The 15,080-nt window shown below is 38.3% G+C and overlaps 1 protein-coding gene across 3 annotated transcripts in view; it reads left to right on the top strand.

The window, feature by feature from the left end:
* PSD3 (pleckstrin and Sec7 domain containing 3) overlaps positions 1-15,080 on the top strand; it is a 521,794-nt gene that overhangs the window by 228,107 nt on the left and 278,607 nt on the right. The window contains exon 1 of one of the 3 annotated variants that reach the window (XM_033104952.1): positions 13,918-14,178. The exons of the other annotated variants lie outside the window; for them this stretch is intronic. Within the exon in view, the coding sequence (XP_032960843.1) occupies positions 14,148-14,178 (31 nt within the window). The 5' untranslated portion in view covers positions 13,918-14,147. Of the gene's footprint in view, positions 1-13,917; positions 14,179-15,080 lie in introns of those variants that run through there. 3 annotated transcript variants of the gene reach the window in all.

Below are 15,080 nucleotides of genomic sequence, written 5' to 3'. Positions count from 1 at the left end.
AGTAGACCCATCTTTTGTGATACCATTTTAACCTAATTACAGATACCTAATGGCAGATTTTAGGTTTTGCTTCAATGAGTGTGTGTGTGTGTGTGTGTGTGTGTGTGTGTGTGTGTGTGTGTGTTCCTGAAAGCTTGGAAAGAAGTCTTTTAAAAGTATAAAATTTTATTCCAGAGTTCTAAATTATTCACCGAGTTTTGTTAATAGTTAAACAACACTGCCCTCTGGCGTGCAGCGTCTGTAACACATTTTAGTAGCAGTTCTCAAATTCTCAAGTGTTTGTTTTTTCCTGCTGGCAGATTTCTTTCAGATTTGTTTTGGAGGTCAGTTAATGTGCTTTTGTTCTTTCTGCTTAATCTAATCTGTAAGTTTATAAAAATTCCAGTGGTCTACAAATGTGCCTTAAACTTGTATCCTAATCTCATTATGATGTTATAAAATGAAAGATTTGGAATTTTCATAGAAAAAACACTTAAGTTTTTGAAATAGAAACGGTAATCAGTGATACTCTCAGATGGACATTTTGGTAGTCCTCTGATAATAATGCTTGAATACAAGATGCATTAAAATACTGTATGAAAACCAGTCTGGAGTATTTCTTTTCTCATATATAAATTGTGTAGCAACTTCTGAAGAAATAGGTATTATTGTAGATGTAATCATCGAAAGACAAATATTGAAGGTCCTAAACTGGCTGTGTCTTAACTGATAGATTTTTAGTTGTTGCATTTGTTTTGCTCTGTATTATGGTATAGAATGACAGCAAGAGTAAGCTATTTTTCTTAATTTTTTGGTTTAATCCTGAGTTCTCTGCTTAATTGTCATAACATTGACTAGGAAGTGTGTGTGTGTGTGAGTGTGTGTGTGTGTGTGTGTGAATGTGTGTATTTTTGTATCTACTACCCTGTGTCTCTGTACATATATAGTATATATTTTATATAATCTTCTTGACATGTGAGTTCTAAAATAATTAAAATGCTATTTGGAAAGCAAGGATAAAGATTCCATCTTCTATCAGATAACACAAGTGGAAGCGAACATCTTCACACATTATGTAACAGATACTCTGCTAGGAAATTTTTGTATTAGTTATTCTTCAAATGTCAGAAGAATCCTCTGATACTAATTCCCCCCTCTCCCTGCCACATTTACTTCATAGATGAGACTCACTGAGATTTAACTAATTGAACCTCAGGTTACACGGCACGTAAGTCATGGAACTGGCATGCTAACCTGAGAGTGACTTCAGGACCTCAGTCTTCCCACCATACTCACATGTTACAGCCTTACAAAGAATCAGAGCGAGGTCCCACTCTGCCCCAGTTGCTGGTCTACTAACATCACGTGAAAGGGGGCTGTGATTCTGACTTTGTCATCAATTGGTAGTATGATACTGAATAAACTGTTTAACTTTTCTGACTTTACTTTTTAAAATCTTTAAGTCTTCATGTCTTCCTGAGGGTTGGGGAATGAGGAGGTGGTGGGATGAGTCCCTGCCCCACCCCAATTAGCCAACGGCATGCTCTCTTCTATCTGTTTTCCATATTGGACTTCTGTGTCAGACATCATTTGAAGGCACAATTTCTCTGCTTAAAGTTTTATTTTAAAAATTATATGATTTCCTCGGACCCTTCTAGCTCATTATTTCTTGATAGATATTGATGCAGCACAGTAGCTTCTTGTAGTTTTCTTTTGAAAGGGAAAGAAAATATGGCCTGAGGCATCGCATTATTTAGTGCATGTTCCTTTCCATCGGTGGCATTAGGGCCATTAAATCCGGTGGAAAGCAAACTTGATGAGGCAGTCCTCTGTGTCTCAGGACACTGAGATGTCTGAATTCTTTACCCGTTATACTTGGGGCACCCAGTCTGCCCCTTTTTTTTGCAGCGTAACTTCCAATAACCCAACCCCTCACCGCTCAGCAGAGGAAAATTATAATGCCAGGGATATGATAGGCCTAAAACATGCATTGAAATACTGAAACATAAATTAAAATTTCTATTTGCTTTCAGCTTGTCGAATGAGAGAAGGTTCTCTGGCAAGACACAAACCAGAGAGCAAGACTAAGCATCCTTTTATCCATAGCTACATTATGTGTGCCTTTCCCCAATAATGTTTTTCCTTGTTGTGCCTCTGCTGTTTGTATATTGAAGTATCCAGTCAGTGTTAGTTCACTTGGTAAGACAACGGTGTTAATAAAGAAGGCCGGGGTCAAATCTTAAAGTATATATAACTTTTGTCTTAGTACATCAGGAACTTTGCAAACTATTTTATAAAACGGATTCTGTTGGTTCAAAGGAGGGGCTTCGCACATGAGTAGGGATGGCTCAATGCAAAACTCACTATACTAGGAAAATACAATTTAGAGAGCTCACTCTTTTGATGATGGATTGTTAAATATCTAAAATATGACCCCGTTAGTGATCCTTGGAACAACTGGCATGGTGACCTTCAAGTTAGTCCTGGTGTAAGCGAATAGAATTAAAAAAAGAAAAAAAGACTGAAACCTTGTTTTAATTTTGTACTTAAGGGAAAAATGTGTAGACTCTTGTTGTGGTGTCAGGTTCCCCTGAATTTGTTGGGAACAGAGATTTGTATAGTTTGGGTTCTTGTATCTAGTTTTTTTATTTTCTAAAAAAAAAAGAGAGAGAGAGAGAGAGGGCAGGACTTGTTTCTTTTCTTTAATACATTTAATGCCTACTAATATTGAGTATTTGCTCTGTACCCAGTACTGCTAATCACTGCCTATAAAATACGAACTTACAAGCAAGACAACGTTCCTACTAGGAGCCATTAAATAGAAGATGATGTGTAATTAAGTGCCAGATAATTGGTATAAATCTCATGAACAGATAACTAATTCCATGTTAAGCTCCTGCCAGCAGACAGACATCCGCTCTCTCAGGAGACAGGCTGTTGATATGGGAGCAGCATGGGAGATCGGGCTATGGGGTCATCGTTGTATACAGGGAGGAGAGAACACGGCAGGGTGTGAAGGCGTAATCAGAAGCTTCTTAGAGGGATGCTCATGTATTCTGTGTCTTGAGCGATAGGTATTTTAACATATGGAAAGAATGGGGGAATATTTTGTTCTAGAAGAAGATGAGAGTGATGTTTTGGTGAACAGTAGAATATTGACTCAGGTAGAGAAACGCATTAGGGTTTGATCATGGAAGGCCTTTGACATCAGCTCAGAGTGTTGCATTTAGAAGAGCATGTCCTAAGAAGCTTTATTTAATTCCTTTTTATTTAATGAAGTCAGTTTGACGGACTACCTCTTTCTTTGAGGGCCCCTCACCGTACCTTAGCGTCTTCTGCTATTATTGAACCAGTCATCCTGAAAGGCACTAATTGACAGATTTTTCTTTCACTTAATGAGACTGAGACTACACCTGGTTACCTTGATTGGAATTTGGCTGTTCTGAAAATTCCACATTCATCAACTTACCTATTGTATTCAGAATGGGTTACTTCCACAGGTAATTTGACTTTAACCACTTTATATTGAATCTTAAAATTTAGATTTTTGTGGTATCTTGTTCTCATTCTCGTGTGCTGAGTGCAAAAGACATGAAAATTAAATCCTATTTAGCAATGCGTGTAACAAATTCATCTTATAAAAAAGATTCAATGCAAGGAAATTAAAATTCAGCAACTATGTGTCATTAATATTGTGTGTGTCATTTACCTGCTGTTGTAGTCACAGGGTGTTACTCCACTGGTATTTAGCTTAGGAACTTATTTTTATCTCCAAATTTGAGATTTAAAGAGATATTTTACAATTAGTTGCTCCTGCTGATTTTTCTTGGCTTGAGTTGTTGTAGGATATGGAGCTGCCACTTTGATGTTTGCCTTTTAGCAGTAACATATGCTGCCCGTAGAAAACCTATGCTTCTCACACACAGAGGTATCTCTAGGCCATATCTCTAGGCCATGAAATGAAATTGAAATCTGTAAGTCATTGGTGATATTTCTCCTCTCTCCTCCCACCCATTTGCTCCTGCCTACAAACTTCTCTATTTCCACTGTTTATGATTTTTGACATCTTCTAATTTGGGTGTAATCATTTGTTCTGTGAAAATGTACAAAAAAATTTACTGCTAGATACTTTTGGTGCGTTGAAATTTCTTTGAATGATTTGAATTAAAAGGAAAATTTCTTAGGTGAGTGAGATCTGTGAGTGCCTAACATGAGACCCTTTAAGGCAGAATTCTGGGGGTCTGTGAGCCCCCAGAAATTGTATGCAAATTTATTACAAATATCTCTGTGGATGTTTGTTATTGGGGGGTGGGGTAAGGGTCCATAGCTTTCTTAAAGAGATGCATAATGCCAAAAAAAGTTCGGACCACTTCTCTTATACATGGGTAACAGGAAAATCAGTTTAAGGATTATATATTCCTAGTCCTACAAATACAGCTATTACCCTACACCAATAAGATGTTTACGATAAAATAATCTCTTTTAAGTAGTTCAGTTACTGAATCTATATTGTCATAATTGTTTTTGCAAGATGTACCTCATACTGGAAAGGCCAAAGGGATCGAAGTATACTCTTAGATTCTTTTTTTCCATTTAAAGAATTGATATATTTACTTTACAGAGACCACTTGCTATAATACAGTCCTCATAACTATGGGGAGTGGTGAAAATTGTTTCAGGTTCATATAACCATGGATTGCCTTGTAAGTGACTCTTTACTGGCCTAGTAAAGAGTTCATGAATACCTTTTAACTTCTGAACACAATGGTAGTTGTTGAGGATATAGAAAGGTAAGATTAAAAGTAAGTAGGGAAGACAGTATAAAATCATGAATATGTAAGGACTCAAAGAAAAGTACAGACAATATATGTTTTAAGAGTAAAAGGAAGGGAGCAGTCACTGTGAGGTAAGTCAGGCACGAAGGACCTCATTGAGAAGTGTGGGGACTTGAGAGATGAGTAAGATGTGGTTGGAAAGGAAGGAACAACTATGTGACCAAAGGTCCAAAGGGGATCGTGTCACTTAGAGGGACACTGAGGTGACCAAGGTGAGGCAGCATTAGACAGTGGATCTCTCCCTGGCTCCCAGTCCTAGCTAGAAGCTGCTTACCCACTCTGTCCTCAGTATTTTAATTTGTAAAGCTAGTACTTTTCTTACAGCATTCTTAATTTTATATAGTATGTGTTTGTTATACTTAAAAAGAAAACCCCAATACAGAGTGCCATCAAAATAGCAGTAGGTAAGAGTTAGTAGCCAGATTGCTAAGGGTCTTGAGTGATGAGGTAAAGCCGGGGTTGGCAAACTATGGCCCTTGGGCACATCCTACTCGTCTCTTGTCTTAGTAGCCAATGTTTCATTGGAACACAGCCGCGGGAGAATTTACTGTTGTCTGTGGCTGCTTTTGTTATACTGGCAGAATTGAGTTGCGTATTTGCGTGGAGACCTTATGGACCATGAAGCTTAAAATACTTACTGTTTGGTCTTTTACAGAAAAAGTTTTCTGACTCCTGAGTTAGAGAATTACAGCTTTCATTTAGTTACATTGGGGATCCATTTATAATTTCTGTTTTGTTTTATTTGGGGGAAGGGGAGTCACATAATGGACCGGGTAACAGTGCCATCAGAAAAGAGTTTTAGGAAGATAAACATAACAAAGTTGCTGAACATACATTGGAGGATGTGAATCCAGACTGAGGTGGGGTAGGCTGCTTAGGACCAGTAGTTAATTCCTAAAGCCATAGTACCTGCTTTGGAGAAGAGATAGTAATATAAATACATAAATGAAGGAACAGACGTATGACTTTAAGAGAATAATAATGGTCTTGGAGACTAAAGACACAGGGAAACGTGAGGACCCTAAATGTATGGCACTAAGGTGACGGGAGAGGTTAACGATGCATCTGAAATAGGAATTCTCTCCCAGGAGCTACTTTTTCAGGGAAGGTAATCACTATGGTTTTGACATGTTGAATGTGTAACATGAGACATCTGTCAGATAGTTAGAAATGGTTGATTCTGCTTTTTCTCTGCTTCTCTGGGCAGACCCAACTTTGAGGGGTGGTAGGCACAGGTCAGAGAGCAGGCTGCCTGTAGTTGCTCACACTCCATATTGGATCCCAGGGAAGAGAGAATCTGTTTCCTCAGTCCAAGTTTCCTTCTTCCTGGGAGTGCCTTTCAAAGAGTGAAGACAATGGGTTGGCATGGGGAAATAATGTGGGTATGCAACGCATGGTTGATTCCTGGCAGTGACTTGACCACCGTCTGTGGGAGAAGCACAGGGCAGAGTACCCAGAGGCTCTCTCAAGCTTATTGGCTCTAGTTAGCCTGTCATAGAAAACTCAGATTCTTCCCTTCCATTCTTAGCATGAGACAAACCTACCTTCTTGACTCCTGGAACCTCCCCCAATGCAAGCTAACTAGATGATATGTGAGTTGCTTCTAGCTGGGGTTCCCTTTGTATTTTTTTCTCATTATGTTGTCATCATCATAAGTTTCTCATATGTTGTCATTATTATAAATTGAGGGATCCTTTTGGGAAGATAAGAATGTAGCCTGGAGAACTTTAACTCTACGTGGTACGACTCCTTTTGTGTTTGGCTTCCTTCACTCTTGTATTAATCCTTAAAAGGATACAAACTGGTCTAGAGTTATCTTGCTTTCGTTCCTTGTTCTGTTACTGCGGTCCAACTCGAGACCCCTGGCCAAGATGTCTGGACTGGCCGATGTACACAGGTACATAGTTTCTTCTGAATTGACTAAGGCGTTTACATCTTTCCCTTTCACATGCAGTAGTCTCCCCCTTCTGAGTCTTTCCCACTCAGCAGAAGTGGGAGGTGGACTGGAGCTCAGGAAAGATGTCAGGTCTGCACATGTGGAATCTATCAGTGTAGAGCTTTGCTTTCAAATACCATTTTGTATTTTTCACTTACTTTTTCCTGTCACCTTTCTCATTTTAATCTTACCACAATCCTGTGAGGTAAACGTCTTGTGTGCTTATATTTATTAAGGGTTCAAATCATGAATCAAAATTAATTGCAAGTTTTTATTTTAGTGAATACAAAAGGTTAGAAAAACAAGGTGACTTTCAATGAGATATTTAAAAGTAATAGGTGAGACCTGAGGCTCAGAAAGGTAAAATTACTTGCCCAAATCACATGATAAGTAATCTAGCAAAGGCTGATTCCAAGTAGGACCAGTAATACCAGCTAGTTCTTACTAATTATCTTCTATATGCCAGACACCAAGCACTTTATGTGCATTAGCTCATTTAAAATACTTTTGCCCCCTTACCGGTTTGTCTGTTGCATGATAGATATTTCTTCCAAGCTCTTGCATTTTGGAAGGCAAAGAATACTAAGTGAGAAGGGCAGTGAGCTGAGAACTGATCGATTGTTGGTACTACCTATAATGAAAGGGCAGAAGTGCCACAAGCCAAGGAGACAGCACAATGACAGAAGAGGTAGAACCACAACCAGGACAGCATGCCACAAAAGCTAATGGGAGAGAGATTCTAAAGGAAATCCTTTACCCTTCCATCCATCCCTTGGCTAATCAGACTGTGCTCTGCTAATGGGGCTGGGTCTAGACTATGAGGTTGGACAATTAAGTTCACGAACTCATCCTAGAAAAAGTGCTACGTACCTTATTACTGAATATCACTAGGGTCATCTTTGAAGTACTCCCCTTGGGAAGCTGTGCACTGACGCCAGCACCTAGTCCACGCTTCAAAGCAATTTTGGAACTCTTTCTGAAATGGCCATCAGAACTGTCATCGTATTACCCTTGATGTCCTGACTGTCATCAAAATGTCTTCCTTTCAATATTTCCTTTATCTTCGGGTACAGAAAGAAGTCATTGGGGGCCAGATCAGGTGAGTAGGAAGGGTGTTCCAATACAGTTATTTGTTTACTGGCTAAAAACTCCCTCACAGACAGTGCTGTGTGAGCTGGTGCATTGTCATAATACAAGAGCCATGAATTGGTGACGAAAAGTTCAGGTCGTCTAACTTTTTCACGCAGCCTTTTCAGCACTTCCAAATAGTAAACTTGGTTAACTGTCCAATTGATACAAATTCCTAATGAATAATCCCTCTGGTATCAAAAAAGGTTAGAGGCAATGTCACTGCAACAAGTTCATGAACTTCATTGTGAGACCTTGTAGCCCTGGGCCTGCTTCCCTGCCATCGAGCACACCATGGCGTTATTGATCCCTACAGAGAGGGGGAATGTTACCTTCTACTCTAACATAGTTGATACCAGATGGGAGTTTTTAAACAGAATCTCTTACTGAAAGAAAATGAGAACAAACAGCAAATAAATGAAGGGGTTTATAGCGTCGAGAATTATAACCCTAATTTAACTAAAGCCAGAAATCAGTTTGATGAGTGCGGTTTATAGAGCCCTTCTGGCGAGCTTCCGTTGCCCACTTAAATGCCATTTGGATACTTACTGACTTTTTTATTTTGAGGAAGATTCAGCTCCTCCTAGATTTTGCTTTCCCGTTTTACCTTTGACTGTGGATAAGGCCCCCTCAGGTAACCCCTTTAGCCCAGGACTCTGCTTTTCTTCTCCTCCATCGCTGTCCAGGTGCCCTTCGATTCTGGTTTTATTCTGGACTCCATATACGAAGAAGGCAGTTTCCCACTGGCCATAAATATTCTCCTTGCCCATCATATGCAACCCGCATTTTATGTCATCTCTACCTGACCTTATAGTTTGACATTTGTGCTTCCTGGGCATCTCAGTGACATGGGATAAAGCAGTGGACAAAAAGGATAGAAATCACTGAATTCGTGGTTGGCTTCATTTAGGTCAGTGGGGCTTATATTTTTTATTACATTCTGAATAATATTAATTAGCCAGTTGTCATTATAGGACTCTGCCTAAGATAATATTGGAAATAACCAGACTATTCAACAATAACTAAATTATATTCCTAAATGGCATATTGTATGTTCATTAAAACTATTTGCATGGTTTATATTAATAAAATATAATAAGTATTATTGTAAATAAGTTAATATAAACAGTTAACACTGGAAAAAAGTTTAAATTCCCAAGCTATGCAAGAATAAAAGACAGGAATGAAGTACAATCCAATATGAAATACCGGTATTTGTTTCCTTTTTTTTTTTTTTGGTCTTCTGTAAACTCACATTTGGGCTACCAACTAAATACCCTCTTCTTCCCTTTTTTTTTAGTTTTAGTCTCCTTATCTTCTAATTGTGTGTTAGCCAGGTGGCTGAAATTATCTACGTTCTTCATATGTAAAAAGGAGTTAATAATCTCTAAACCCCTGAATTAAGGCAAAGATGTTTTCCTCAAAAATTATCAGAAAAGGAGCAGTGGCCTTATGTTCACATTCTTCCTGATTCTGTCTGTATTAGGGATGTTTTGATTATTTTGAATAACAAAGCACTTTTTGGAGACAACACATTAGCTTGAAATAGCTACAGATAATGCTAGTTGGGATGCTTTCGGAGATCGCTAAAACGGGTTTAAAAAAGAGGGAGAAAACAAATGTAACACACTTTTAGTAATTATTCCTGGGCAAATGATCTTAGTTGTAAGTGATCCTAGAGTTGTCACTGTAAACCATCTGTTTAAAGATGACTTTTAAAGGTCATGCATTAAGTGGTTACAGTGTGGAAATCAGCGACAGCGGATGGGTATTGTGGATTATGATAGAATTTTCAGTTACAGCATCACGCAGATTTAAAAATTTCTGTATCTCCACTTAAGACAGAACTGAAGATGTAATATAACTCAAAATGAGATCCTAGTGGTAGCAAATTGTATGTATGTGAAAAGCTTGAATGAAATAACTCCCTGAAATATAAGTGAAGAAAAGCAAGTATTTTTATGGTTTTATGTATATGTGATTTCATGTATGTTCAAAATTAACATAATAAAACTTTATGAGAAGCTATTTATTTGAGTTACATCCTAAAAACATATATATTTAAAAAAATTTTAATTCTAAAATCTCATACTCAATTGGACCACAGTTAATTTGCTTGCCCGTTTGTATTACCTTGTTTGAAATGTTTGAGAAATAACACATTCTATCAAATAATTTGTTACCTACAGCTTGTCATTTCTAAACCAGACCGATAGTGCTAGTGACCCTAACATCTAGAGAGGTATTACTGATTGAAAAGTTTGTTCTTAATGAATGCATAATTTTTCATTTCTCTTAAAACTTTATAAAATTTGTACCTGGGATTTGTTTTAATTGGTTATGGTAAAACACACAAACACTGGAATAATTGTCATGAAAGAAGAGGTTTGTACCCACAGCAGCAGAGGGACTTGGGGAGAGCATAGCCTAATCTTGAATGGGGTTTTTGTGTGAAGGAATGAGTAAGGCAGGGTAGATACCTGAATAAGTTTAGGATTGCGTAGTGTAGATGATTCTATGAATTCTGGTCTATAGTTTTTATAATTTCATGGGTCGATGGGTTCCTAGTTGGCCAGTACCAGGCCCTCGGGTGATTTAGAGATGAGGAATATTGGCTTAGTGTGAGAGAGCTTGATGAAGGAGGTTGGGGGTCTCACTCTGGATTGGTTGGTTTGTATATCAAAAGCCTGCTCTCAGGGGAGTCCTTTGCTTCTAGCCCAGGGAGGGGCTGTTTCTCCATGTTTAAGGCCCCAAATGCCAGAGCATCAATCAGAAAATAAGAAGATATGTCAATACAGACTTTGTTAACATTCAAAATATTTTACCATTTAAATTTCATACTTTACTGAAAAACATTGGTTGCAGTTGGTGGGTATACTTTTATTTATAAAATATTTCTTTAAATTTTAATGAAAAAGCACATTTTATAAATCTAGCTGTTTTTGATTGGCTGAATCTGTCAGTAATATTTCTAGAAAAACAATTTATTGTATTTTACAGAAAGGGTATAAACAGTATTGGTTTGTGAATTTTTAATGGTTCTTTCCTCTGAATATTGATATTGTCTATCCTTCAAGGATAATGTCTGCTTTATTAGATTACATTTCAGGGATAAAAAAAACAAACAATTGAGGACTTCAGGATGGCACTGCCAACCCAGTTATGGACTCGAGTGCTGTTTCTGTATGTGTATGTATATATATTTTTAGAGACGGTGCCCATGAGAGACTCGAGAATATATAACAAATTTACTTTTGAGCTTTACTTTTTGAAATGGTGAGTTTTAGCATGACAGTAAAAGGTAGTGTTAATTAGAGCCTAATGTGACATGCTAGACATTTGGAAATGAGACATTTGTGTAGTCGAGACATACTTATTTCCTCATGGTCACTAGTAATTACAGTTTAAGGGGACCATCTTAGTTACATAGCCTTTATAATGACCCTAATTGTATTACGTGCCCTCACTCATGTATTTGAATTTTTTCTTCTCCTTTTAACATTAGCTTAGTAGCATGCAGATTGGAAATAATGACTCCTAGTCACAGACTGGAAGCAAGAAAGATGGAGGGGGAGCATTTCACATGCTGTTGTATCACCCATTTAAGCCTTTGTTATTCTGCTTGTAATAAGACAGAGTAGGTCCTGAGTATTGGGAAGCGAGTATATTTTGCTGTTTCTTGTTTCCCACAGGGTCATCCATTGACTTTGACTTGGGTTTGGACAGGATGCAGGTGCAGAGGATGTAACAGAAAAGTCGTGATGAATAGCCCAGACCTCAAGTTAGCCTTTGAAACTATGGGGAAATTGTGGCCTTTAACGTGTACCAGTTAGGATCCTGAAGAGTTGCGTATCACAGAAAACTTGACTTAAATACTTGAACTAAAGGTTTGTTTCTCTTTTGCCATAGAAGAAGATAGCGATGAAGGCCTGTTGTGGGTTTAGGGGCTCTTTCTGTTTTGTCTGCCTTGCTAATGGGATGCCTATAGTTAAGGATGGCTGCTTCAGCTTTAGCCACCTTCAGTGTTCCAGGCAGAGGGAGGAAGAGGTTGGGGATGGCAAAAGGGTACCTGCCCCCGTTTTTCCCCTTGTGAGGAGCTGTCTTGGAAGGTGTGCATAACAGCTTCAGCTTACATCTCACAGGTAATTGGTGATTCATGGGTTAATTAATGTTTGCATGAAGCAATCAGAGGTTTTCCTCCCTGATTTTCCAACCAACTCTGGAAAAGTAACAGTTCTTCTTGGAGAGGTTTGTGAAAAGGGAGGAAGCTGGCAGTTTTAGTTAAAAAATAACACTAAATAGTAAAATGAAAATAACACTAGAAGTAATGATGATTATAATACAATAATAAAATGTATTCTATTATTGTTGAACTTTATTATACGTATACTAGTTGCTAATCTGAGTACTTTATATGTTTCTATGCATAGTTCACTTGACCCTCAGAATGCTATTGTTATCCTCATTTCTTCAGGTGAGGAAATTGAGCCCCTCAGAGGTTACATAACTTGCTTAACGTGACATAATTGGAAAGTGATGGAACCCAGATTACAAGTCTAAATCATGTACTTTAATAACATTGTTATACTCCTCTGTAATTTAAAAATCTGTGGCTCAGAAACAATAAAACTAAAGCGGAGAGATTGTAAGCTGTTGGCCCAAGGTCACGTGAGCAGTGAGTGCTAAACTTCTCCTGGGTGTTATTTCCACAGTCCTGGTATGCTTTCTCTGGTGCACTCTCTACCTGTGTGCTCTTATATTTGGGCGATTTTGGGCTTGCTGTGGTTCTAAATGCTGAAAATTATAGTCTTCCTTTAGAATTCTTTTACTTGATAAGGAAACCCTCAGGAGGTAGCATAGCTTAGTGGACGAGAGGGTGGACTTTGCAGCCTGAGTGCTTGTGTTTGGATCCTGCCTGTGCCAGCGTTAGCCATGGGATCTCGGGCAAATCACATATTTCAGTTTTTCTGTAAAATGGGTTAATTATGGTAGCTATCCCACAGGGCAGCTGGTCAAAAGGTATAAGTTAATATGACAAAGCTGCTTAGTGAAGTACCTGACACATAGTAAACATTATATAAATATTTGCTATTCGAATTAAATTATCAGAAAGGTACACTCCAAATTAAACTTAACACATTTTCTAGCACCTAATTAGACACTCAGTAAATGTATATGGCATGAACGAACATAACCATCAATTGCTTTGTTGTCAGCCTCTGCTTTTTATACTGATTAGAATATTTAAGTTATAGAAGATGAGTTACTTTTAATGTTTCTATTAACCTCCATTACCAAGACTAAGGACCAATATTACATTATGCTATTCATCTTCTGCTATTTTTCACCTCACTTTTCTCATTTACAAAACTATTAGTTTTTACATTTAGTATTTTTATTGAGATTGTGTTGAAAAGGTATTGCATACATCCAAGGTACTGTTAGTGATGTAAAAGTTTATGGCATCATATTTAAAAGTAGCTGTTAATGACTTTGAATCTTTTCATGGCACATTTTTCTAAGTAACATCAGCCACCCATTAAATATTAATTTAATTACAGGAATGGTAATGTAATCATCGATAAAGTGACTTTAGATGGCAGCGTCATTTAGCAGTGAGATAAGGACTGGCAAAACAGGATTTTTATCTTCCTATAGCGTTTTTCCAACATGATGTTTGCTTTTTCCTTTTCTGTTTAAATAACCAAAGAATTAAACTCTTTTAAAGGGACACCATCCATCTCGTTTCACATGTGTCATTCCCGAATCAGAGAAAATGCTGCATAATACTAAGATGACAGCCCCACCTCTGATGTCACCGAGGATGGTACAATCCTCTCGGAGCCTTCGCTGGGGTTCCTGCTGCTGCACTGGGGAAATGGTTACATTAAAGCTAACTCCCGTCATCTCCATTATCTCCTTGGAAGTAGTTTTCACAAATATAGAAAAGCCCTACGGTGGTTGTTTTTCGGTAAGCTACCAAGGTAGAGAGTGCCAGAGGCAGAAAGGGCGAGCGAGCGCGAGCACAGGCTGCTTAGCCTTTGTGAGCGAGGGATTCAGGCGGCAGCTCCTGCAGGCAGGGTTCCTAGAGCTCAAAGTGCTTCCACGGCCATCACCGTGTGCAGTGCAGGGCACAAGGGGCTGCCAGGAAATTTGAAACTAATTTGCTTCCAGTTGACTAGAACAGCAGATTTTGAATTAGCTGGCTTCTTTTTCTAGCTAACTTTTCTCAAGCGTTAAGCTGATGAGCTGGGCATTTTCTATGATCAATGGGTAACTGCTGGAGCTACAGTAATCTCTGTGAGTAACCTCTATTTGTAGGTCTATGCAGGCAAATCTATTTATATATATATCTCTCTCTTGTAAAATGCTGCTGTGAAATGATCCGTCTGTATTGTTGACTGCTTTTGCTTACTAGCCTTGTCTTTCGACCATCCCAGTAGGAGACGCCTGGGGCTACACCAGGTTTTGCTGAATCCTGACATAGAGAAGCGCTACTGTATTTATTCAGGAATGCCCACGCCAACCCTCCTTGAATTCTCCTGCCATCAGAAAGATGCCACCTGCCCTCCCAGGGCTTTTGCTCAGTACCTCACCTGGCTTTAACCTGGAATGTTTATTTTAGCATCTGACATTGGATTTTCCAAAATTTTTATTTTTAAATAGAAAGCAGAATATTTTTCTTACCTGTAATTTTATTTCCTTTCATTGTTTTTTTTTGTCTGTTTGTTTGGTTTGGTATTGGTGTTTGTTCAATCAACTTTCTTGGGAATACAGAATTCTGTCATCCTATTTCTGCTCCTTGTTTTCAATGTATTATATAGGAGAGAGGAAAACGGGCTACCCCTGTAGTTTTAGAAAGAGTATTGTGGCGCTTGATGGGAATAGGGGAGGAGTTTCTCTTAAAGAGCTCAAACTCTTTTCCATCTGCATACCTGAAGAATGGCTCTGCCTCAGTAGCCTGGAAGAGAACAAGGGAGCCCCAGGGTAGCACCAGAAATGTTCTGTGAACACTGTAGGCTGAGGTAGTCTCTACTGGAAGTTTACAATAGGGTATTGTAACTTAGTTTACATATGGGGTGTGTTTCCTGTCTATCGAAAGTGTCACTTCTAGAGTAATTCAAGATTTATTTTTCTCTCCCCAGGGAGCTCGTCTTTAAACTTTCTGTAAAATTTGCATTTTCAGATATACTGGGAATTAT

Source organism: Rhinolophus ferrumequinum, chromosome 4 (assembly GCF_004115265.2).
Source record: "Rhinolophus ferrumequinum isolate MPI-CBG mRhiFer1 chromosome 4, mRhiFer1_v1.p, whole genome shotgun sequence".
NCBI classification, from domain to species: domain Eukaryota; kingdom Metazoa; phylum Chordata; class Mammalia; order Chiroptera; family Rhinolophidae; genus Rhinolophus; species Rhinolophus ferrumequinum.
Note: the sequence above shows the minus strand (reverse complement) of the source record. Positions and strands in the feature narration are given on the sequence as shown.